Below are 26678 nucleotides of genomic sequence, written 5' to 3' on the forward strand. Positions count from 1 at the left end.
GTCAGTTTTGAGGTTCTATGTTCTGTCAGTGTAGTGTGTTCTATGTTCTGTCAGTGTAGTGTGTTCTATGTTCTGTCAGTGTAGAGTGTTCTATATTCTGTTAGTGTAGTGTGTTCTATGTTCTGTCAGTGTAGAGTGTTCTATGTTCTGTCAGTGTAGTGTGTTCTATGTTCTGTCAGTGTAGTGTGTTCTATATTCTGTCAGTGTAGTGTGTTCTATGTTCTGTCAGTGTAGTGTGTTCTATATTCTGTCAGTGTAGTGTGTTCTATGTTCTGTCAGTGTAGTGTGTTCTTGGTCTTGTCAGTTTTGAGGTTCTATGTTCTGTCAGTGTAGTGTGTTCTATGTTCTGTTAGTGTAGTGTGTTCTTGGTCTTGTCAGTTTTGAGGTTCTATGTTCTGTCAGTGTAGTGTGTTCTATGTTCTGTTAGTGTAGTGTGTTCTTGGTCTTGTCAGTTTTGAGGTTCTATGTTCTGTCAGTGTAGTGTTTTCTGTGTTCCGTCAGTGTAGTGTTTTCTGTGTTCCGTCAGTGTAGTGTTTTCTGTGTTCCGTCAGTGTAGTGTTTTCTGTGTTCCGTCAGTGTAGTGTTTTCTGTGTTCCGTCAGTGTAGTGTTTTCTGTGTTCCGTCAGTGTAGTGTTTTCTGTGTTCCGTCAGTGTAGTGTTTTCTGTGTTCCGTCAGTGTAGTTTTTTCTATTTTCTTTCAGTGTGGCACATTCTATGTTCTCTCAGTTTAGTGTGATCAATGTTATTTCAGTTTAGAGGTTCTGTGTTCTGTCATTGTAGTTTGTTCAAAATCTGTGTAGTTCGTTCTATGTTCAGCCATTGTATTTAGTTCTATGTTATGTCAGTGTAGTGTGAACTTTGTTCTGTCAGTGTAGAGGTTCTATGTTCTGTCAGTGTAGTGTGTTCTTTGTTCTGTCAGTGTAGAGGTTCTATGTTCTGTCAGTGTAGTGTGTTCTTTGTTCTGTCAGTTTAGAGGTTCTCTGTTCCGTCAATGTATTGTGTTCTATGTTCTGTCGGTGTCAAGTTTTTGTGTTCTGCCAGTGTAGTTTGTTTTACGTTCTTTCAGTGCAGTGTTTTCTGTCAATGTAGAGATGTTGTGTTCTGTCATTGCCCACATCTGTCAGCAGGAAGTGGCCTGTACTCCTGGGAATAGGAAATGGGGTTGGTAATCTAACAGTCGTTGCTTTGTGACAGATTGATTCAGAGGCAGATTGGTGGGTGAGAGGAGGGGGGGATCATGTTGGGTATCTCTGCTGCTCCCTGGGGTATGACTTTGGGATCTCTGTCTGTCTGTCTGTCTGTCTGTCTGTCTGTCTGTCTGTCTGTCTGTCTGTCTGTCTGTCTGTCTGTCTGTCTGTCTGTCTGCCCTAGACAAATAGGCCGTCCAGATTTGACTTGGATACTTTTGGTTTTACTTTCTCACCCTGCTGACTAACAGTGTCATTACATTGTTGTTATTCTAATAGGGAGGGTGGATAGTACCAGGAGTATATTTGAACCACAGAGAATTTGAAATGGTTTTCTGTGGCATGAATTTGGCCAGAGAATGTCTGACCAATATGCACTCTGTCCAATGGGTTGACTTCTGTTTCAGAGTTGGTTGTCTTTCTGTCCAATGGGTAAACTTGTGTTTTATAGTTGGTTGACTTTGTGATGTCTCCTTCTCCTTGACTGCTGTTCACATCACAGTCTGGCTAATTTTTTATCTGAAAACTAAACTGTATTAGATGTACTTAGATTCACTGAATGTCTATTCTGAAAGTCTATTGGATGAAATTGAATGCACAGACAGTCTGACAGGTGTTCTCTGATCTCAGATCATCTGATCTGACTTGATGTTCATGTCTGCTAGACAGTCTGACAGGTGTTCTCTGATCTCAGATCACACTAGTCTCCCTCAGAGAGTTAACCTTGTGTTAGAGTCAGATGTTTAATTTTATATAACTGCCGTAATGTAGCTGGACACCAGGAAGAGTAGCTGCTGTCTTGGCAGGAACTAATGGGGATTCATAATAAACCCCAGGAAGAGTAGCTACTGCCTTGTCAGGAACTAATGTGTTCTGCAGTGTAGTTTATTTTACATGTGGACAGGGCAGCTGTAGGACGGGGCATGTGGACAGATCAGCTACGGTACAGGACATGTGGACAGATCAGCTGTAGGACGGGGCATGTGGACAGATCAGCTGTAGGACGGGACATTTGGACAGGTCAGCTACGGTACAGGATATGTGGACAGATCAGCTGTAGGACGGGGCATTTGGACAGGTCAGCTGTAGGACGGGACATGTGGACAGATCAGCTGTAGGACGGGGCATTTGGACAGGTCAGCTACGGTACAGGATATGTGGACAGATCAGCTACGGTACAGGACATGTGGACAGGTCAGCTGTAGGACGGGACATGTGGACAGATCAACTGTAGGACGGGACATGTAAACAGATCAACTGTAGGACGGGACATGTAAACAGATCAACTGTAGGACGGGACATGTAAACAGATCAACTGTAGGACGGGACATGTAAACAGATCAACTGTAGGACGGGACATGTGGACAGATCAGCTACGGTACAGGACATGTGGACAGGTCAGCTGTAGGACGGGACATGTAAACAGATCAACTGTAGGACGGGACATGTGGACAGATCAGCTACGGTACAGGACATGTGGACAGGTCAGCTGTAGGACGGGACATGTGGACAGGTCAGCTGTAGGACGGGACATGTGGACAGATCAGCTACGGGACGGGACATGTGGAGACAGGTCAGCTGTAGGACGGGACATGTGGACAGGTCAGCTATAGGACGGGACATAATATAATATGCCATTTAGCAGACGCTTTTATCCAAAGCGACTTACAGTCATGTGTGCATACATTCTACGTATGGGTGGTCCCGGGAATCGAACCCACTACCCTGGCGTTACAAGCGCCATGCTCTACCAACTGTGCTACAGAAGGACCACTGTCCTGTACCGGTCAGCTATAGGTCAGGACATGTCAGCTGTAGGACGGGACATGTGGACAGATCAGCTACGGTACAGGACATGTGGACAGATCAGCTGTAGGACGGGACATGTGGACAGGTCAGCTACGGTACAGGACATGTGAACAGGTCAGCTGTAGGTCAGGACATGTGGACAGATCAGCTACGGTACAGGACATGTGGACAGGTCAGCTGTAGGACGGGACATGTAAACAGATCAACTGTAGGACGGGACATGTGGACAGATCAGCTACGGTACAGGACATGTGGACAGGTCAGCTGTAGGACGGGACATGTGGACAGATCAGCTGTAGGACGGGACATGTGGAGACAGGTCAGCTGTAGGACGGGACATGTGGACAGGTCAGCTGTAGGACGGGACATGTGGAACGGGTCAGCTATAGGTCAGGACATGTGGACAGGTCAGCTATAGGACGGGACATGTGAACAGGTCAGCTATAGGTCAGGACTTGTGGACAGGTCAGCTATAGGACGGGACATGTGAACAGGTCAGCTATGGGTCAGGACTTGTGGAAAGGTCAGCTGTAGGACGGGACATGTGGACGGGTCAGCTATAGGTCAGGACATGTGGACAGGTCAGCTATAGGACGGGACATGTGAACAGGTCAGCTATAGGTCAGGACATGTGTCCACATCATCTATATGATGGGACTTGTGGACATGTCATCTATAGGTCAGGACATGTAGTCAGTTCAGCTATAGGACAGTGGACAGGTCAGCTATGGAACAGGGCATGTGGACAGGTTAGCTATATGTCATCTATAGGACAGGGTCTGTGGACAGATCACCTAAAGGTCAGCTATACAGGGCATGTGGAAAGATCAGCTATGGAAGAGGACATGTGAACAGGTCAGCTATAGGACAGGACATGTGGATACATCAGCTATTGAACAGGACTTGTGGACAGGTCAGCTATAGGACAGGGCATGTGGTCAGTTCAGCTATAGGAGACTGGACAGATCAGCTACGGTACAGGACATGTGGACAGGTCAGCTGTAGGACGGGACATGTGGACAGATCAGCTACGGTACAGGACATGTGGACAGGTCAGCTGTAGGACGGGGCATGTGGACAGGTAAGCTGTAGGACGGGACATGTGGACAGATCAGTTACGGTACAGGACATGTGGACAGCTCAGCTGTAGGACGGGACATGTAGACAGGTCAGCTACGGTACAGGACATGTGGACAGGTCAGCTGTAGGATGGGGCATGTGGACAGATCAGCTACGGTACAGGACATGTGGACAGGTCAGCTGTAGGACGGGACATTTGGACAGGTCAACTACGGTACAGGACATGTGGACAGATCAGCTGTATGACGGGACATGTGGCCAGGTCAGCTATAGGTCAGAACTTGTGGACAGGTCAGCAATAGGTCAGGACATGTAGCCAGGTCAGCTATAGGTCAGGACATGTGGCCAGGTCAGCTATAGGTCAGGACATGTGGACAGGTCAGCTATAGGTCAGGACATGTGGCCAGGTCAGCTATAGGTCAGGACATGTGGACAGGTCAGCTATAGGTCAGGACATGTGGACAGGTCAGCTATAGGTCAGGACATGTGGACAGGTCAGCTATAGGTCAGGACATGTGGACAGGTCAGCTATAGAGCAGCTATATGTCATCTATAGGTCAGGACATGTGGACAGGTCAGCTATAGAGCAGCTATATGTCATCTATAGGTCAGGACATGTGGACAGGTCAGCTATAGGTCAGGACATGTGGACAGGTCAGCTATAGAGCAGCTATATGTCATCTATAGGTCAGGACATGTGGACAGGTCAGCTATAGGTCAGGACATGTGGACAGGTCAGCTATAGGTCAGGACATGTGGCCAGGTCAGCTATAGGTCAGGACTTGTGGACAGGTCAGCTATAGGTCAGGACTTGTGGACAGGTCAGCTATAGGTCAGGACTTGTGGACAGGTCAGCTATAGGTTAGGACATGTGGCCAGGTCAGCTATAGGTCAGGACTTGTGGACAGGTCAGCTATAGGTCAGGACTTGTGGACAGGTCAGCTATAGAGCAGCTATATGCCATCTCTAGGACAGGGCATGTGGACAGGTCAGCTATAGAGCAGCTATATGTCATCTCTAGGACAGGGCATGTGGACAGGTCAGCTATAGAGCAGCTATATGCCATCTATTGGGCAGGACATGACGACAGATCAGATATAGATAAGGACATATGGACATTCCTCCTTGACCTCACATTGACCTCTCCTTGACCTCACTTTCTCCTAATATATAATAATAATAATATATGCCATTTAGCAGACGCTTTTATCCAAAGCGACTTACAGTCATGTGTGCATACATTCTACGTATGGGTGGTCCCGGGGATTGAACCCACTTCCCTGGCGTTACAAGCGCCATGCTCTACCAACTGAGCTACAGAAGGACCACCTCCTTACCCACACTGTTCTTTAGAGGTCCCTCCCTTCCTCCCTCCCTCTCGAATGGCTGGATGTCAGTTAACAGTGTGTGATGGCAGACAGAAACAGTAGTGACTGTTGGGTGGCAGGTTAGACAGGGTCCCACAGATTAATGCTGTCATTTAAGAGATTAAGACACCGAATGACCCACATGTAGAAATAAGCAAAAAAAGAAAAGTACCTTTTTCAGGACCCTGTCTTTCAAAGATAATTAGTAAAAATCCAAATAACTTCACAGAACTTCATTGTAAAGGGTTTAAACACTGTTTCCCATGCTTGTTCAATGAAACATAAACAATTAATGAACATGCACCTGTGGAACGGTCGTTGAGACATTAACAGCTTACAGACGGTAGGCAATTAAGGTCAAAGTTCTGAAAACATAGGACACTAAAGAGGCCATTCTACTGACTCTGAAAAACACCAAAAGAAAGATGCCCAGGATCCCTGCTCATCTGCGTGAACATGCCTTAGGCATGCTGCAAGGAGGCATGAGGACTGCAGATGTGGCCAGGGCAATAATTTGCAATGTCTGTACTGTGAGATGCCTAAGACAGCGCTACAGGGGGCCAGGACGGACAGCTGATTGTCCTCGCAGTGGCAGACCAAGTGTAACAACACCTGCACAGGATCGGTACATCTGAACATCACAACTGCGGGACAGGTACAGTATGGCAACAACAACTGCCCGTGTTACACCAGGAACGCACAATCCCACCATCAGTGCGCAGACTGTTCGCAATAGGCTGAGAGAGGCTGGACTGAGGGCTTGTAGGCCTGTTGTAAGGCAGGTCCTCACCAGACATCACCGGCAACAACGTCGGCTATGGGCACAAACCCACCGTCGCTGGACCAGACAGGACTGGCAAAAAGTGTTCTTCACTGACGAGTCGCGGTTTTGTCTCACCAGGGGTGATGGTCAGACTCGCATTTATCGTCGAAGGAATGAGCCTTACACCGAGGCCTGTACTCTGGAGCGGGATCGATATGGAGGTGGGGGGGTCCATCATTGTCTGGGGCGGTGTGTCACAGCATCATCGGACTGAGCTTGTTGTCATTGCAGGCAATCTCAACGCTGTACATTACAGGGAAGACGTCCTCTTCCCTCATGTGGTACACTTCCTGCAGGCTCATCCTGACATGACCCTCCAGCATGGCAATGCCACCAGCCATACTGCTCGTTCTGTGCGTGATTTCATGCAAGACAGGATTGTCAGTGTTCTGCCATGGCCAGCAAAGAGCCTGGATCTCAATCCCACTGAGCACATCTGGGAACTGTTGGATCAGAGGATGAGGGCTAGGGCCAATCCCCTCAGAAATGTCCGGGAACTTGCAGGTGTCTTGGTGGAAGAGTGGGGTAACATCTCACAGCAAGAACTGACAAATCTGGTGCAGTCCATAAAGAGGAGATGCACTGCAGTACTTAATGCAGCTGGTGGCCACACCAGATACTGACTGTTACTTTGGATTTTAACCCTCCCATTGTTCAGGGACACATTATTCCATTTATTTTAGTCACATGTCTGTGGAACTTGTTCAGTTTATGTCTCAGTTGTTGATCTTGTTATGTTCATACTGTCACGCCTTGGTCTTAGTATTTTGTGTTTTCTTTAATTATTTGGTCAGGCCAGGGTGTGACATGGGTTTATGTTGTTGTATTTCGTATTGGGGTTTTTGTATTATTGGGATTGTGGCTGAGTAGGGGTGTTGTATGGGCTTGGCTGCCTGAGGCGGTTCTCAATCAGAGTCAGGTGATTCTGGTTGTCTCTGATTGGGAACCGTATTTAGGTAGCCGGGGTTTCGCTGTGTATTTCGTGGGTGTTTGTTCCTGTCTCTGTGTAGTTTCACCAGATAGGCTGTAATTAGATTTCACGTTCCGTTTGTTGTTTTGTATTTGTAGAAGTTATTTCATGTGTCACTTTCTTCATTAAAGTCATGAGTAACCACCACGCTGCATTTCGGTCTGACTCTCTTTCTACAAACGAAGAACGCCGTTACACATACAAATATTTACACATGTTAAGTTTGCTGAAAATACACACAGTTGACAGTGAGAGGACGTTTCTTTTTATGCTGAGTTTATAACTAATATATTGTAATTTAATAATGCGGTTTGATGGGACAGAAAGTGGAAAGGGAAGTGGAATTTTAAATGTTGCTTACTGGACCTGATCTAGATTGTGTTACACCGAGATAAGATCAGGCCAGTGGTTTAATCAACTTTAATGCCTCAGTTTAATCACCCCCGACAACCTGCTGCCAAGACTGAAGACAACATGCTTCTCTGCGATTGGGGAGAGGGGTTAGAGTTAGAGATGAGGTCATTCAGAAACATGCCAGAATGTCTCCTAGATTTGGAATCTCACTGAATTAAGAGGCTCTTTTTGCGTCACAGTGTTTTTGTAATGAGTTGCCATGATGTTTTGATCTAAACCAACTAAACTGCTTCCAGTTAATTGGGAACTGCCAACCAGATTCAGATTCGTAGTAATTTGGTAAGAATTACTGTGGCAGAATGCAGTAGTGGAGAAAGACTAACAAGATAAGGATTGTAGAACTGCTTCAAATGTTCTACAAGTGTTCTGCTGTTACATGGTGATGTACCACAGCTTCAGTTGTTAACATGTTACATGGTGATGTACCACAGCTTCAGTTGTTAACATGTTACATGGTGATGTACCACAGCTTCAGTTGTTAACATGTTACATGGTGATGTACCACAGCTTCAGTTGTTAACATGTTACGTGGTGATGTACCACAGCTTCAGTTGTTAACATGTTACATGGTGATGTACCACAGCTTCAGTTGTTAACATGTTACATGGTATTTCTCCAGGATCGAAGGTTTATTACAGAGTGTGTTATGGGTACTCTATGATGCTTGCTTTATCAATTACACTGATCGCTATCCAAGCGTTCAGACATTTTTGGAAAGGAAATCACAGAAGCTTAAAAACTTATTTGGGCCTGGGGGGCAGTATTGAGTAGCTTGGGTAAAAAGGTGCCCATAGTAAATATTTGGATAGAAACACTCTGAAGTTTCTAAACCTGTTTGAATGATGTCTGAATATAACAGAACTCATATGGCAGGCAAAAACCTGAGAAAAAATCCAACCAGGAAGTGGGAAATCTGAGGTTTGTAGTTTTTTAAGTCATTGCCTATCGAATACACAGTGTCTATGGGGTCATATTGCACTTCCTAATGCTTTCACTAGATGTCAACAGTCTTTAGAACCTTTTTTGAGGCTTCTACTGTGAAGATTTATGTTAAAAACATCCTAAAGATTGATTCTATACTTCGTTTGACATGTTTCTACGGACTGTAACGGAACTTTTTGTCTTTTCGTCTGGACCTGGTGATTGCGCCTCATGAATTTGGTTTGTGAACTAAATGCGCAAACAAAAAAGAGGCATTTGGACATACATTTTGGACTTTATCGAACAACACAAACATTTATTGTGGAACCGGGATTCCTGGCAGTACATAGTAACATAATAAAAGTACAATTATAATATGCTATTCTGTCATCAATGGATGAATGGGATGCCAGCAACCAGATAGAAACGGATAATGGTGCATGTTCAAACCAAGTGCTCAATGGCTTTCGATATCTGGAGATAAAACCAGGCCAGTGGGGGAGCGACTGTCTGAGAATGGGGACAATACAGTGTCTGATACAATGAACAAAATACTGTTTTTAAATCTTGTCATAAATATATTTCCATTCATATTTTTTTATGCAATTAATTATTTGCAATTCTTCATGCACTGGTGATTTTGTTTAGGAATACAGCAAATAATTACACTTGACCTGGCTGGTTATATTATTATTATTAGTAGTATTGTCATCATTAGGTTCCATGCTGGGTGGTACATCTGTCAGAGAACAGTTCCATGCTGGGTGGTACATCTGTCAGAGAACGGTTCCATGCTGGGTGGTACATCTGTCAGAGAACGGTTCCATGCTGGGTGGTACATCTGTCAGAGAACAGTTCCATGCTGGGTGGTACATCTGTCAGAGAACGGTTCCATGCTGGGTGGTACATCTGTCAGAGAACAGTTCCATTGCTGGTTGGTACATCTGTCAGAGAACAGTTCCATGCTGGGTGGTACATCTGTCAGAGAACAGTTCCATGCTGGGTGGTACATCTGTCAGAGAACAGTTCCATGCTGGGTGGTACATCTGTCAGAGAACAGTTCCATGCTGGGTGGTACATCTGTCAGAGAACAGTTCCATGCTGGGTGGTACATCTGTCAGAGAACAGTTCCATGCTGGGTGGTACATCTGTCAGAGAACAGTTCCATGCTGGGTGGTAAATCTGTCAGAGAACAGTTCCATGCTGGGTGGTACATCTGTCAGAGAACAGTTCCATGCTGGGTGGTACATCTGTCAGAGAACAGTTCCATGCTGGGTGGTACATCTGTCAGAGAACAGTTCCATGCTGGGTGGTACATCTGTCAGAGAACGGTTCCATGCTGGGTGGTACATCTGTCAGAGATCAGTTCCATGCTGGGTGGTACATCTGTCAGAGAACAGTTCCATGCTGGGTGGTACATCTGTCAGAGAACAGTTCCATGCTGGGTGGTACATCTGTCAGAGAACAGTTCCATGCTGGGTGGTACATCTGTCAGAGAACAGTTCCATGCTGGGTGGTACATCTGTCAGAGAACAGTTCCATGCTGGGTGGTACATCTGTCAGAGAACAGTTCCATGCTGGGTGGTACATCTGTCAGAGAACAGTTCCATGCTGGGTGGTACATCTGTCAGAGAACGGTTCCATGCTGGGTGGTACATCTGTCAGAGAACAGTTCCATTGCTGGTTGGTACATCTGTCAGAGAACAGTTCCATTGCTGGTTGGTACATCTGTCAGAGAACAGTTCCATTGCTGGTTGGTACATCTGTCAGAGAACAGTTCCATTGCTGGTTGGTACATCTGTCAGAGAACAGTTCCATTGCTGGTTGGTACATCTGTCAGAGAACAGTTCCATTGCTGGTTGGTACATCTGTCAGAGAACAGTTCCATGCTGGGTGGTACATCTGTCAGAGAACAGTTCCATGCTGGGTGGTACATCTGTCAGAGAACAGTTCCATGCTGGGTGGTACATCTGTCAGAGAACAGTTCCAAGCTGGGTGGTACATCTGTCAGAGAACAGTTCCATGCTGGGTGGTACATCTGTCAGAGAACAGTTCCAAGCTGGGTGGTACATCTGTCAGAGAACAGTTCCATTGCTGGTTGGTACATCTGTCAGAGAACAGTTCCATGCTGGGTGGTACATCTGTCAGAGAACAGTTCCATGCTGGGTGGTACATCTGTCAGAGAACAGTTCCATGCTGGGTGGTACATCTGTCAGAGAACAGTTCCATGCTGGGTGGTACATCTGTCTGAGAACAGTTCCATGCTGGGTGGTACATCTGTCAGAGAACAGTTCCATGCTGGGTGGTACATCTGTCAGAGAACAGTTCCATTGCTGGGTGGTACATCTGTCAGAGAACAGTTCCATGCTGGGTGGTACATCTGTCAGAGAACAGTTCCATGCTGGGTGGTACATCTGTCAGAGAACAGTTCCATGCTGGGTGGTACATCTGTCAGAGAACAGTTCCATGCTGTGTGGTACATCTGTCAGAGAACAGTTCCATGCTGGGTGGTACATCTGTCAGAGAACAGTTCCATGCTGGTTGGTACATCTGTCAGAGAACAGTTCCATGCTGGGTGGTACATCTGTCAGAGAACAGTTCCATGCTGGGTGGTACATCTGTCAGAGAACGGTTCCATGCTGGGTGGTACATCTGTCAGAGAACAGTTCCATGCTGGGTGGTACATCTGTCAGAGAACAGTTCCATGCTGGGTGGTACATCTGTCAGAGAACAGTTCCATGCTGGGTGGTACATCTGTCAGAGAACAGTTCCATGCTGGGTGGTACATCTGTCAGAGAACAGTTCCATTCTGGGTGGTACATCTGTCAGAGAACAGTTCCATGCTGGGTGGTACATCTGTCAGAGAACGGTTCCATGCTGGGTGGTACATCTGTCAGAGAACAGTTCCATTCTGGGTGGTACATCTGTCAGAGAACAGTTCCATGCTGGGTGGTACATCTGTCAGAGAACGGTTCCATGCTGGGTGGTACATCTGTCAGAGATCAGTTCCATGCTGGGTGGTACATCTGTCAGAGCACACTGGGTGGTACATCTGTCAGAGATCAGTTCCATGCTGGGTGGTACATCTGTCAGAGAACGGTTCCATGCTGGGTGGTACATCTGTCAGAGAACAGTTCCATTGCTGGGTGGTACATCTGTCAGAGATCAGTTCCATGCTGGGTGGTACATCTGTCAGAGATCAGTTCCATTGCTGGGTGGTACATCTGTCAGAGAACAGTTCCATGCTGGGTGGTACATCTGTCAGAGAACAGTTCCATTGCTGGGTGGTACATCTGTCAGAGAACAGTTCCATGCTGGGTGGTACATCTGTCAGAGAACAGTTCCATGCTGGGTGGTACATCTGTCAGAGAACAGTTCCATGCTGGGTGGTACATCTGTCAGAGAACAGTTCCATTGCTGGGTGGTACATCTGTCAGAGAACAGTTCCATGCTGGGTGGTACATCTGTCAGAGAACAGTTCCATGCTGGGTGGTACATCTGTCAGAGAACAGTTCCATGCTGGGTGGTACATCTGTCAGAGAACAGTTCCATTGCTGGTTGGTACATCTGTCAGAGAACAGTTCCATTGCTGGTTGGTACATCTGTCAGAGAACAGTTCCATGCTGGGTGGTACATCTGTCAGAGAACAGTTCCATGCTGGGTGGTACATCTGTCAGAGAACAGTTCCATGCTGGGTGGTACATCTGTCAGAGAACAGTTCCATGCTGGGTGGTACATCTGTCAGAGAACAGTTCCATGCTGTGTGGTACATCTGTCAGAGAACAGTTCCATGCTGGGTGGTACATCTGTCAGAGAACAGTTCCATTGCTGGGTGGTACATCTGTCAGAGAACAGTTCCATTGCTGGGTGGTACATCTGTCAGAGAACAGTTCCATGCTGGGTGGTACATCTGTCAGAGAACAGTTCCATTGCTGGGTGGTACATCTGTCAGAGAACAGTTCCATGCTGGGTGGTACATCTGTCAGAGAACAGTTCCATGCTGGGTGGTACATCTGTCAGAGAACAGTTCCATGCTGGTTGGTACATCTGTCAGAGAACAGTTCCATGCTGGGTGGTACATCTGTCAGAGAACGGTTCCATGCTGGGTGGTAAAACTTCCCAGGCCTGCTAGGAACAGGAAGGCTGGCTTCTGCTTCTGCTGATCCTCCTGGTTTTTATTTGGCTGGAATGTGGGAATGTGATTTACTGATCGGGGTCCCAGTTAATGTTGAGCTCCCTCCCTGGGTTTCTGTTAGCCTCGCTGAAGGTGTTACTAGTCATTCTCCTCTGATACAGTTAAAGTCAGAAGTTTACATACACTTAGGTTGGAGTCATTAAAACTTGTTTTTCAACCACTCCACAAATGTCTTGTTAACAAACTATAGTTTTGGCAAGGCGGTTAGGACATCTACTTTGTGTATGACACAAGTCATTTTTCCAACAATTGTTTACAGACAGATTATTTCACTTATAATTCACTGTATCACAATTCCAGTGGGTCAGAAGTTTACATATACTAAGTTGACTGTGCCTTTAAACAGCTTGGAAAATTCCAGAAAATGTCATGGCTTTATAAGTTTCTTATAGGCTAATTGACATCATTTGAGTCAATCGGAGGTGTACTTGTGGATGTATTTCAAAGCCTGCCTTCAAACAGTGCCTCTTTTCTTGACATCAAGGGAAAATCCAAATAAATCAGCCAAGACCTCAGAAAAAAATTTGTAGACCTCCACAAGTCTGGTTCATCCTTGGGAGCAATTTCCAAAATCCTGAAGGTACCATGTTCATCTGTACAAACAGTAGAACGCAGGTATAAACACCATGAGACCACGCAGCCATTATAGCACTCAGGAAGGAGGTGTTCTGTCTCCTGGAGATGAACGTACATTGGTGCGAAAAGTGCAAATCAATTTCAGAACAACAACAAAGGACCTTGTGAAGATGCTGGAGGAAACAGGTACAAAAGTATCTATATCCACAGTAAAACGCGTCCTATATCGACATAACCTGAAAGGCCGCTCAGCAAGGAAGAAGCCACTGCTCCAAAACCACCATAAAAAAGCCAGACTACGGTTTGCAACTGCACATGGGGACAAGATCATACTTTTTGGAGAAATGTCCTCTGGTCTGATGAAACAAAAATAGAACTGTTTGGCCATAATGACCATCATAATGTTTGGAGGAAAAAGGAGGAGGCTTGCAAGCCTAAGAACACCATCCTAACCGTGAAGCACAAGGGTGGCAGCATCATGTTGTGGGGGTGCTTTGCTGCAGGAGGGACTGGTGCACTTCACAAAATAGATTGCAACATGAGGTAGGAAAATTATGTGGATATATTGAAACAACATCTCAAGACATCAGTCAGGAAGTTAAAGCTTGGTCGCAAATGTGTCTTCCAAATGGACAATGACCCCAAGCATATTTCCAAAGTTGTGGCAAAATGGCTTAAGGACAACAAAGTTAAGGTATTGGAGTGGCCATCACAAAACCCTGACCTCAATCCTATAGACAATTTGTGGGCAGAACTGAAAAAGCCTGTGTGAGAAAGGAGGCCTACAAACCTGACTCAGTTACACCAGCTCTGTCATGAGGAATGGGCCAAAATTCACCCAACTTATTTTGGGGAGCTTGTGGAAGGCAACTGAGTATGTAAACTTCTGACCCACTGGGAATGTGATGAAATAAATCAAATATGAAATAAATCATTCTCTCTACTATTATTCTGACATTTTATTCTTAAAATAAAGTGGGAATCCTAACTGACCTAAGACAGGGAATGTTTACAAGGATTAAATGTCAGGAATTGTGAAAAACTGAGTTTAAATGTATTTGACTAGGGTGTATGCAAACTTCCGACTTCAACTGTACTTAGGGTTAGGGTTTCTGTTAGCTAGGCTGAATAGGTCACTAAATGTCCTCTGTTATTCTCCTTTTCAGCTGAAGAACAAGTTCATGAAGAAGCTTCCCCGAGACGCCGAGGCATCCAACGTTCTCGTTGGAGAGGTGGACTTCCTGGACACCCCCTTTGTGGCATTTGTCCGTCTACAGCAGGCTGTGATGCTGGGAGCTCTTACAGAAGTCCCTGTCCCCACCAGGTTAATATATAAATGTAAACTAGAGTTGTTACGGTTTGACATCATGTAATCTCTTTGGTCTTTCATCCTCAGATTCCTGTTCATCCTTTTAGGACCCAAAGGAAAAGCCAAGTCCTATCATGAGATAGGAAGAGCTATCGCCACCCTCATGTCAGATGAGGTAAGCAGAACAACATTTCAGAGCAAGGTATTTAACCTTTACTTTTTTTACTAGGCAAGTCAGTAAAGAACAAATTCTACCCCTGCCAAACCCTCCCTTAACCCGGACTACGCTGGGCCAATTGTGCACCGCCCTATGGGAAGGTATCAGCTATGATGTCAGATGAGGTAAGCAGAGCAAGGTTTCAGAGCAAGGAATTAGCTATGATGTCAGATGAGGTAAGCAGAGCAAGTTTTCAGAGAAAGTTATCAGCTATGATGTCAGATGAGGTAAGCAGCACAGATCAAGGTGTCAGCTATAATGTCAGATGAGGTAAACAGCACAGAGCAAGGTGTCAGCTATAATGTCAGAGGAGGTAAACAGCACAGAGCAAGGTGTCAGCTATAATGTCAGAGGAGGTAAACAGCACAGAGCAAGGTGTCAGCTATAATGTCAGAGGAGGTAAACAGCACAGAGCAAGGTGTCAGCTATAATGTCAGAGGAGGTAAACAGCACAGAGCAAGGTGTCAGCTATAATGTCAGATGAGGTAAACAGCACAGAGCAAGGTGTCAGCTATAATGTCAGAGGAGGTAAACAGCACAGAGCAAGGTGTCAGCTATAATGTCAGAGGAGGTAAACAGCACAGAGCAAGGTGTCAGCTATAATGTCAGAGGAGGTAAACAGCACAGAGCAAGGTGTCAGCTATAATGTCAGAGGAGGTAAACAGCACAGAGCAAGGTGTCAGCTATAATGTCAGATGAGGTAAACAGCACAGAGCAAGGTGTCAGCTATAATGTCAGAGGAGGTAAACAGCACAGAGCAAGGTGTCAGCTATAATGTCAGATGAGGTAAACAGCACAGAGCAAGGTGTCAGCTATAATGTCAGATGAGGTAAACAGCACAGAGCAAGGTGTCAGCTATAATGTCAGAGGAGGTAAACAGCACAGAGCAAGGTGTCAGCTATAATGTCAGAGGAGGTAAACAGCACAGAGCAAGGTGTCAGCTATAATGTCAGAGGAGGTAAACAGCACAGAGCAAGGTGTCAGCTATAATGTCAGATGAGGTAAACAGCACAGAGCAAGGTGTCAGCTATAATGTCAGAGGAGGTAAACAGCACAGAGCAAGGTGTCAGCTATAATGTCAGAGGAGGTAAACAGCACAGAGCAAGGTGTCAGCTATAATGTCAGAGGAGGTAAACAGCACAGAGCAAGGTGTCAGCTATAATGTCAGATGAGGTAAACAGCACAGAGCAAGGTGTCAGCTGAATACATGTCTGAGTCCCTACTAAATACTATGCTGCCTGTATAAATCAGTCAGATGAATGCTATACAGGTATGCTGTCTACTAGTTGAACATTCACATTCAGTCCCTTGTACTTGTTGCTGATATTCACAAGTGCTTTGTTTTTTCCAGCTTTTTCTGATAGCTCACTGAGGCCCCCTGGTGGGCACCAACTGTCAGCTCTCACTTCATATTTAATTTAATCAGTAGACAATTTAAACATTAACTTTCTACTTTACAAGAGACAAAACAAACTACATAAATATGAAAATAAAAAGCCAAATCAAATCCAAGTGTTGTTGAACTGACGACTTTGTCTTATGCAGGTGTTCCATGACATAGCATACAAGGCGAGGGACAGAGAGGATCTGCTGGCTGGCATCGATGAGTTTCTGGATGAGGTGATTGTACTGCCCCCGGGGGAATGGGACCCGGCCATCAGGATAGAACCGCCCAAGTCTGTACCTTCTGCTGACAAAAGGTTAGCATCCATCTGCTGACATGATATGCTGTTTTATGCGTTTCTATACTATAGTCCTCTATATTGTGCTTCTCAGGAAGAACATGTATGCTGGAGGCGACAGCGGCCAGATGAACGGAAACACGCCCCATGATGGGGGAGGAGGGGGCGGGGGGCATGCAGTGGGAGACGAGCTCAAGAAGACAGGCAGGTGAGTCAACTAATGAAACACAATAAAACACTGTACTGATGAAGGCCATTGATGAAGGCTGAAACATCAAGCTTTTAATAGTTGCTTGAATAAAATAATAATTTTTTAAAGGTTAGTGAGTCAGGACAGGGCAGGAAAGGACAACCAGAATGTTTTCTTCATGATTTTCAGGTTTTGTGGAGGCCTCCTACTTGACATCAAAAGGAAAGCTCCATTCTTCGCCAGTGATTTCTACGATGTGTTCCACATCCAGGCACTGTCGGCCATCCTGTTCATCTACCTAGGAACCGTAACTAACGCCATCACCTTCGGAGGGTTGCTAGGAGACGCCACCGACAACATGCAGGTCAGGCTATCTCTTCTTTTTGCCAAGCATGTTGAGACCTTTGTTATGAATTAAAGGTGCACTCTCCCAGTTAAACTAAACTATCAGGATGTAGATACTGATAGTTTATCAACGCTGATCTACACACTGATTGTAGAACACCCCTGAACTGCATCCTGATAGTTTAAAATCCATAATCAACATAATATCACTGATAGTTTGAGACCCCTAATCGACATCCTGATAGTTTAACAGCTCTGATCTACATCCTGATCTACATGCCTTAAATTACATACCCAAATATATCTACCTGTAGCTCAGGACCTGAAGCAAGAATATGCATATTTTTGATAGCATTTGAAAGGAAACACTTTGAAGTTTGTGTAAATGTGAAATTAATGTCGGAGAATATATCACATGAGATCAATTTTATTTGGAATGGCAAGCCAAACAAAATTAAAAGGGCCTATTTATATAATGAATAGGGATTTGGAGGACAGAAATGATTAAATATTAAAGCATTAGACTTCTCACTAAAGGATTCAGTCATACAAAAGTTATACTTTAACTTGGTTCTCTAGTAAATTAGTAAGAATGTATCACCCCATGTTCAAGAATGGCCATGATTAAGATTTGGTCCACAAGATGGCAGCAGTGTGTGTGCAAATTTTCAGACTGATCCAGTGAAGAATAATCCCCCACGACACAATATTTTGCATCAAGTTTGCCAGGAGTCTGCCAGGAGTTTGCCAGGAGTTTGCCAGGAGTTTGCCAGGAGTTTGCCAGGAGTTTGCCAGGAGTTTGCCAGGAGTTTGCCAGGAGTCTGCCAGGAGTTTGCCAGGAGTCTGCCAGGAGTTTGCCAGGAGTCTGAGAGGAGTCTGCCAGGAGTTTGCCAGGAGTCTGCCAGGAGTTTGCCAGGAGTTTGCCAGGAGTCTGCCAGGAGTCTGCCAGGAGTCTGCCAGGAGTTTGCCAGGAGTTTGCCAGGAGTTTGCCAGGAGTTTGCACAAATGTGCCGAATTGGTTAAGTTATACATTAAGTACATGTATTTATATATTTTTTATTTACCCTTTATTTAACCAGGTAGGCTAGTTGAGAACACCTTCATTTAACCAGGTAGGCTAGTTGAGAACACCTTCATTTAACCAGGTAGGCTAGTTGAGAACACTTTTATTTAACCAGATAGGCTAGTTGAGAACACCTTTATTTAACCAGGTAGGCTAGTTGAGAACACCTTTATTTAACCTTTATTTAACCAGGTAGGCTAGTTAGAACACCTTTATTTAACCAGGTAGGCTAGTTGAGAACACCTTTATTTAACCAAGTAGGCTCGTTGAGAACACCTTTATTTAACCAGGTAGGCCAGTTGAGAACACCTTTATTTAACCAGGTAGGCTAGGTGAGAACACCTTTATTTAACCAGGTAGGCTAGTTGAGAACACCTTTATTTAACCAGGTAGGCTAGTTGAGAACACCTTTATTTATTTAACCAGGTAGGCTAGTTGAGAACACCCTTATTTAACCAGGTAGGCTAGTTGAGAACACCTTTATTTAACCAGGTAGGCCAGTTGAGAACACCTTTATTTAACCAGGTAGGCTAGTTGAGAACACCTTTATTTAACCAGGCAGGCTAGTTGAGAACACCTTTATTTAACCAGGTAGGGTAGTTGAGAACACCTTTATTTAACCAGGTAGGCCAGTTGAGAACACCTTTATTTAACCAGGTAGGCTAGTTGAGAACACCTTTATTTAACCAGGTAGGCTAGTTGAGAACACCTTTATTTAACCAGGTAGTAAAGTTGAGATCACCTTTATTTAACCAGGTAGGCTAATTGAGAACACCTTTATTTAACCAGGTAGGCTAGTTGAGAACACCTTTATTTAACCAGGTAGGCTAGTTGAGAACACCTTTATTTAACCAGGTAGGCTAGTTGAGAACACCTTTATTTAACCAGGTAGGCTAGTTGAGAACACCTTTATTTAACCAGGTAGGCCAGTAGAGAACACCTTTATTTAACCAGGTAGGCCAGTTGAGAACACCTTTATTTAACCAGGTAGGCCAGTTGAGAACACCTTTATTTAACCAGGTAGGCCAGTTGAGAACACCTTTATTTAACCAGTTAGGCTAGTTGAGAAAAAGTTCTCATTTACAACTGTGACCTGGCCAAGGTAAAGAAAAGCAGTGCGACACAAAAAAACGCAGATTTACACATGGAATACACAAACGGACAGTCAATAACACAATAGAAAAAAAAAATAGATTCAATGTGTGCAAAGGAAGTAAGATTAGGGAGGTAAGGCAATAACTAGGCCATAGTGGCGAATTAATTACAATTTAACAATTCAACACTGGAGTGATAGATGTGCAGAAGATGAATGTGCAAGTAGAGATACTGGGGTGCAAAGGAGCAAAAAATGTATATAAATAACAATATGGTGATGAGGTAGTTGGATGGGCTATTTACAGATGGGCTATTTACAGATGGGCTATGTACAGATGGACTATTTACAGATGGGCTATTTACAGATGGGCTATGTACAGATGGGCTATTTACAGATGGGCTATGTACAGATGGGCTATTTACAGATGGGCTATGTACAGATGGGCTATTTACAGATGGGATTTTTACAGATGGGATATTTACAGATGGGCTATTTACAGATGGGCTATGTACAGATGGGCTATTTACAGATGGGCTATGTACAGATGGGCTATTTACAGATGGGCTATTTACAGATGGGCTATTTACAGATGGGCTATGTACAGATGGGATATTTACAGATGGGCTATTTACAGATGGGATATTTACAGATGGGCTATTTACAGATGGGCTATGTACAGATGGGCTATTTACAGATGGGCTATGTACAGATGGGCTATTTACAGATGGGCTATTTACAGATGGGCTATGTACAGATGGGCTATTTACAGATGGGCTATGTACAGATGGGCTATGTACAGATGGGCTATGTACAGATGGGCTATTTACAGATGGGCTATGTACAGATGGGCTATTTACAGATGGGCTATGTACAGGTGCAGTGATCTGTGAACTGCTCTGACAGCTGATGCTTAAAGCTAGTGAGGGAGCTATGTGTCTCCAGCTTCAGTGATTTTTGCAATTCGTTCCAGTCACTGGCAGCAGAGAACTGGGAGGTAAGGCGGCCAAATGAGGAATAGGCTTTGGGGGTGACCAGTGAAATATACCTGCTGGAGCGCGTGCTACGGGTGGGTGCTGCTATGGTGACCAGTGAGCTGAGATGAGGTGGGGCTTTAGCTGGCAGACTTATACAGGACCTGGAGGTAGTGGATTTGGCGACGAATATGGGGCCAGCCAACGAGAGAATACAGGTCGCAGTGGTGGGTAGTTAGTATATGTGGCTTTGGTGACAAAATGGATGGCACTGTGATAGACTGCATCCAATTTGCTGAGTATATTGTTGGAGGCTATTTTGTAAATGACATCGCCGAAGTCAAGGATCGGTATGATAGTCCGTTTTAAGAGGGTATGTTTGGCAGCATTAGTGAAGGGTGAATTGTTGCGAAATAAGAAGCCGATTCTAGATTTAACTTTGGATTGGAGATGCTTAATGTGAGTATGGAAGGAGTGTTTACAGTCTAACCAGACACCTAGGTATTTGTAATTGTCCACATATTATCAGAACCGTCCAGAGTAGTGATGGCAGGCAGGTGCTGGCAGCGATCAGTTGAAGATCATGCATTTGGTTTTACTTGCATTTAAGAGCAGTTGGAGGCCACGGAAGGAGAGTTGTATGGCATTGAAGCTCGTCTGGAGCTTAGTTAGCACAGTATCCAAAGAAGGGCCAGATGTATACAGAATGGTGTTGTCTGCATAGAGGTGGATCAGAGAATCACCAGCAGCAAGAGCGACGTAATTGATGTATACAGACAAAAGAGTCAGCCCGAGAATTTAACCCTGTGGCACCCCCATAGAGACTGCCAGAAGTCCAGACAACAGGCCTTCCGATTTGACACACTGAACTCTGTCTGAGAAGTAGTTGGTGAAGCAGGTGAGGCAGTCATTTGAGAAACCAAGGCTGTTGAGTCGAAAGCCTTGTCCAGGTCGATGAATACGGCTGCACAGTACTGTATTTTATCGATGGTGGTTATGATATCTTTTAGTACCTTGAGCGTCGCTGAGGTGCAACCATGACCAGCTCGGATACCAGATTGCATAGCGGAGAAGGTATGGTGGGATTCGAAATGGTCGGTGATCTGTTTGTTAACTTGGCTTTCGAAGACCTTAGAAAGGCAGGGTAGGATAGATATAGGTCTGTAACAGTTTGGGTCTAGAGTGTCTCCCCCTTTGAAGAAAGGGAAGACCGCGGCAGCTTTCCAATCTTTTGGGATCTCAGACGATACGAAAGAGGTTGAACAGGCTAGTAATAGGGATTGCAACATTTGCGGCAAATAATTTTAGAAAGAAAGAGTCCAGATTGTCTAGCTCAGCTGATTTGTAAGAGATCAGATTTTGCAACTCTTTCAGAACATCAGCTATCTGGATTTGGGTGAAGTAGAAATGGGGAAGGTTTGGACAAGTTGCTGTTGGGGATGCAGGGCTGTTGACCGGGGTAGGGGTAGCCAGGTGGAAAGCATGGCCAGCCGTAGAAAAATGCTAATTGAAAGTCTGAATTTTCGTGGATGTATTGGTGGTGACAGTGTTTCCTAGCCTCAGTGCAGTGGGAATGTCACGCCTTGCTCATGGTATTTTGTGTTTTCGTTATATATTTGGTTTGGCCAGGGTGTGACATGGGTTTATGTTATTGTATTTTCGTATTGGGGTTTGTAGTATTTGGGATCGCGGCTGATTAGGGGTGTTGGGCTTGATTAGGGCTTGGCTGCCTGAGGCGGTTCTCAATCAGAGTCAGGTGATTCTCGTTGTCTCTGATTGGGAACCGTATTTAGGTAGCCTGGTTTCGCTTTGTATTTCGTGGGTGATTGTTCCTGTCTCTGTGTAGTTTCACCAGATAGGCTGTAATAGGTTTCACGTTCCGTTTGTTGTAACCACTACGCTGCATTTCGGTCCGACTCTCTTTTGACAAACGAAGAATGCCGTTACAGGGAAGCTGGGAGGAGGTGCTCTTATTCTCTGTGGACTTTACAGTCTCCCAGAACTTTTTAAAGTTTGTGCTACAGGATGCAAATTTCTGTTTGAAAAATCTAGCCTTAGCTTTCCTACCTGCCTGTGTATATTGGTTCCTAACTTCCTTGAAAAGTTGCATATCGCGGGGGCTATTCGTTGCTAATTCAGTACGCCACAGGATATTTTTGTGTTGGTCAACGGCAGTCAGGTCTGAGTGAACCAAGGGCTATATCTGTTCCACGTTCTAGATTTTTTGAACGGGGCATGCTTATTGAAGATGGTGAGAAAATCACTTTTATAGAATAACCAAGGATCCTCTAATGACGGAATGAGGTCAATATCCTTCCAGGATACCCGGCCAGGTCAATTAGAAAGGCCTGCTCACAGAAGTGTTTTTGGGAGCGTCTGACAGTGATGAGGGGTGGTCGTTTGACCGCAGACCCATTACGGATGCAGGCAATGAGGCAGTGATCGCTGAGATCCTGGTTGAAGACAGCACAGGTGTATTTAGAGGGCAGGTTGGTCAGGATGATATCTATGAGGGTGCCTGTGTTTACAGATTTGGGGTTGTACCTGTGAGATTGAGAGCATCTAGCTTAGATTGTAGGACGGCCGGGGTGTTAAGCATATCCCAGTTTAGGGCACCTAACAGTACGAGCTCTGAAGATAGATGGGGGGCAAAGGAAATTGTATTAAAAATCTGTCGTTCTGCCCCTGAACAAGGCAGTCAACCCACTGTCCCGAGATCGTCATTGTAAATAAGAATTTATTCTTAACTGACTTGCCTAGTTAAATAAAGGTAAAAAAAATGTAAAACAATGAACACCCCTGATCTACATCCTGATTGTTTTAACACCCCTGACCTTTGAAAATATACATAAGAATTTATCAACTCTACAAGCAACACTCGACTCTATTATTATGGTGGGAGATTTTAATACGGAAATAGATCAGGAGTATCATCAGGGGTGTTACACTGTCAGGATGTAGATCAAGGTGGTTAAACTATGAGGATGTAGATCAGGGGTGTTAAACTATGAGGATGTAGATCAGGGGTATCATCAGGGGTGTTAAACTATCAGGATGTAGATCAGGGGTATCATCAGGGGTGTTAAACTATTAGGATGTAGATCAGGGGTATCATCAGGGGTGTTAAACTATCAGGATGTAGATCAGGAGTATCATCAGGGGTGTTAAACTGTCAGGATATAGATCAGGGGTATCATCAGGGATGTTAAACTATCAGGATGTAGATCAGGGGTATCATCAGGGGTGTTAAACTATTAGGATGTAGATCAGGGGTATCATCAGGGGTGTTAAACTATCAGGATGTAGATCAGGGGTATCATCAGGGGTGTTAAACTATCAGGATGTAGATCAGGGGTGTTAAACTATTAGGATGTAGATCAGGGGTGTCATCAGGGGTGTTAAACTGTCAGGATGTAGATCAGGGGTGTTAAACTATCAGGATGTAGATCAGGGGTATCATCAGGGGTGTTAAACTATTAGGATGTAGATCAGGGGTGTTAAACTATTAGGATGTAGATCAGGGGTATCATCAGGGGTGTTAAAATGTCAGGATGTAGATCAGGGGTGTTAAACTATCAGGATGTAGATCAGGGGTATCATCAGGGGTGTTAAACTATTAGGATGTAGATCAGGGGTATCATCAGGGATGGTAAACTATTAGGATGTAGATCAGGGGTATCATCAGGGGTGTTAAACTGTCAGGATGTAGATCAGGGGTATCATCATGGATGTTAAACTATTAGGATGTAGATCAGGGGTATCATCAGGGATGTTAAACTATTAGGATGTAGATCAGGGGTATCATCAGGGGTGTTAAACTATTAGGATGTAGATCAGGGGTGTTAAACTATCAGGATGTAGATCAGGGGTGTTAAACTGTCAGGATGTAGATCAGGGGTATCACCAGGGGTGTTAAACTATTAGGATGTAGATCAGGGGTATCATCAGGGGTGTTAAACTATCAGGATGTAGACCAGGGGTGTTAAACTATTAGGATGTAGATCAGGGGTGTCATCAGGGGTGTTAAACTGTCAGGATGTAAATCAGGGGTGTTAAACTATCAGGATGTAGATCAGGGGTATCATCAGGGGTGTTAAACTATTAGGATGTAGATCAGGGGTGTTAAACTATTAGGATGTAGATCAGGGGTATCATCAGGGGTGTTAAAATGTCAGGATGTAGATCAGGGGTGTTAAACTATCAGGATGTAGATCAGGGGTATCATCAGGGGTGTTAAACTATTAGGATGTAGATCAGGGGTATCATCAGGGATGGTAAACTATTAGGATGTAGATCAGGGGTATCATCAGGGGTGTTAAACTGTCAGGATGTAGATCAGGGGTATCATCATGGATGTTAAACTATTAGGATGTAGATCAGGGGTATCATCAGGGATGTTAAACTATTAGGATGTAGATCAGGGGTGTTAAACTATCAGGATGTAGATCAGGGGTGTTAAACTGTCAGGATGTAGATCAGGGGTATCACCAGGGGTGTTAAACTATCAGGATGTAGATCAGGGGTGTTAAACTATTAGGATGTAGATCAGGGGTGTTAAACTATTAGGATGTAGATCAGGGGTATCATCAGGGGTGTTAAACTATTAGTATGTAGATCAGGGGTATCATCAGGGGTGTTAAACTGTCATGATATAGATCAGGGGTGTCATCATGGGTGTTAAACTGTCAGGATGTAGATCAGGGTTATCATCAGGGGTGTTAAACTATTAGTATGTAGATCAGGGGTGTTAAACTGTCAGGATGTAGATCAGGGGTATCACCAGGGGTGTTAAACTATTAGTATGTAGATCAGGGGTATCATCAGGGGTGTTAAACTATCAGGATGTAGATCAGGAGTATCATCAGGGGTGTTAAACTATTAGGATGTAGATCAGGGGTATCATCAGGGGTGTTAAACTATTAGGATGTAGATCAGGGGTATCATCAGGGGTGTTAAACTATTAGGATGTAGATCAGGGGTATCATCAGGGGTGTTAAACTATTAGGATGTAGATCAGGGGTGTTAAACTATTAGGATGTAGATCAGGGGTATCATCAGGGGTGTTAAACTATTAGGATGTAGATCAGGGGTGTTAAACTATTAGGATGTAGATTAGGGGTGTTAAACTATTAGGATGTAGATCAGGGGTATCATCAGGGGTGTTAAACTATTAGGATGTAGATCATGGGTGTTAAACTATTAGGGTGTAGATCAGGGGTGTTAAACTATCAGGATGTAGATCAGGAGTATCATCAGGGGTGTTAAACTATTAGGATGTAGATCAGGGGTATCATCAGGGGTGTTAAACTATCAGGATGTAGATCAGGGGTATCATCAGGGGTGTTAAACTATCAGGATGTAGATCAGGGGTATCATCAGGGGTGTTAAACTATTAGGATGTAGATCAGGGGTATCATCAGGGGTGTTAAACTATTAGGATGTAGATCAGGGGTATCATCAGGGGTGTTAAACTATTAGGATGTAGATCAGGGGTGTTAAACTATCAGGATGTAGATCAGGAGTATCATCAGGGATGTTAAACTATTAGGATGTAGATCAGGGGTATCATCAGGGGTGTTAAACTATTAGGATGTAGATCAGGGGTATCATCAGGGGTGTTAAACTATTAGGATGTAGATCAGGGGTGTTAAACTATTAGGATGTAGATCAGGGGTATCATCAGGGGTGTTAAACTATTAGGATGTAGATCAGGGGTGTTAAACTATTAGGATGTAGATCAGGGGTATCATCAGGGGTGTTAAACTATTAGGATGTAGATCAGGGTTATCATCAGGGGTGTTAAACTATTAGGATGTAGATCAGGGGTATCATCAGGGGTGTTAAACTATTAGGATGTAGATCAGGGTTATCATCAGGGGTGTTAAACTATTAGGATGTAGATCAGGGTTATCATCAGGGGTGTTAAACTATTAGGATGTAGATCAGGGGTATCATCAGGGGTGTTAAACTATTAGGATGTAGATCAGGGTTATCATCAGGGGTGTTAAACTATTAGGATGTAGATCAGGGGTATCATCAGGGGTGTTAAACTATCAGGATGTAGATCAGGAGTATCATCAGGGGTGTTAAACTATCAGGATGTAGATCAGGGGTATCATCAGGGGTGTTAAACTATTAGGATGTAGATCAGGGGTATCATCAGAGGTGTTAAACTATCAGGATGTAGATCAGGGGTGTTAAACTGTCAGGATGTAGATCAGGGGTGTTAAACTATTAGGATGTAGATCAGGGGTGTTAAACTATCAGGATGTAGATCAGGAGTATCATCAGGGGTGTTAAACTATTAGGATGTAGATCAGGGGTATCATCAGGGGTGTTAAACTATCAGGATGTAGATCAGGGGTATCATCAGGGGTGTTAAACTATCAGGATGTAGATCAGGGTATCATCAGGGGTGTTAAACTATTAGGATGTAGATCAGGGTATCATCAGGGTGTTAAAC

General features: G+C 44.5%; 1 protein-coding gene across 3 annotated transcripts in view; it reads left to right on the forward strand.

Annotated features, from left to right (window-relative positions):
• LOC118374644 (electrogenic sodium bicarbonate cotransporter 1-like) overlaps positions 1-26678 on the forward strand; it is a 165089-nt gene that overhangs the window by 55951 nt on the left and 82460 nt on the right. For all 3 annotated transcript variants that reach the window (XM_052460801.1, XM_052460800.1, XM_052460802.1), the window contains exons 5-9: positions 14509-14666; positions 14739-14826; positions 16414-16568; positions 16645-16758; positions 16930-17104. In XM_052460801.1, the coding sequence (XP_052316761.1) occupies positions 14509-14666; positions 14739-14826; positions 16414-16568; positions 16645-16758; positions 16930-17104 (690 nt within the window). The remainder of the gene's footprint in view (positions 1-14508; positions 14667-14738; positions 14827-16413; positions 16569-16644; positions 16759-16929; positions 17105-26678) is intronic.

This window comes from Oncorhynchus keta, chromosome 14 (assembly GCF_023373465.1).
Source record: "Oncorhynchus keta strain PuntledgeMale-10-30-2019 chromosome 14, Oket_V2, whole genome shotgun sequence".
In the NCBI taxonomy this organism is placed as follows: Eukaryota; Metazoa; Chordata; class Actinopteri; order Salmoniformes; family Salmonidae; genus Oncorhynchus; species Oncorhynchus keta.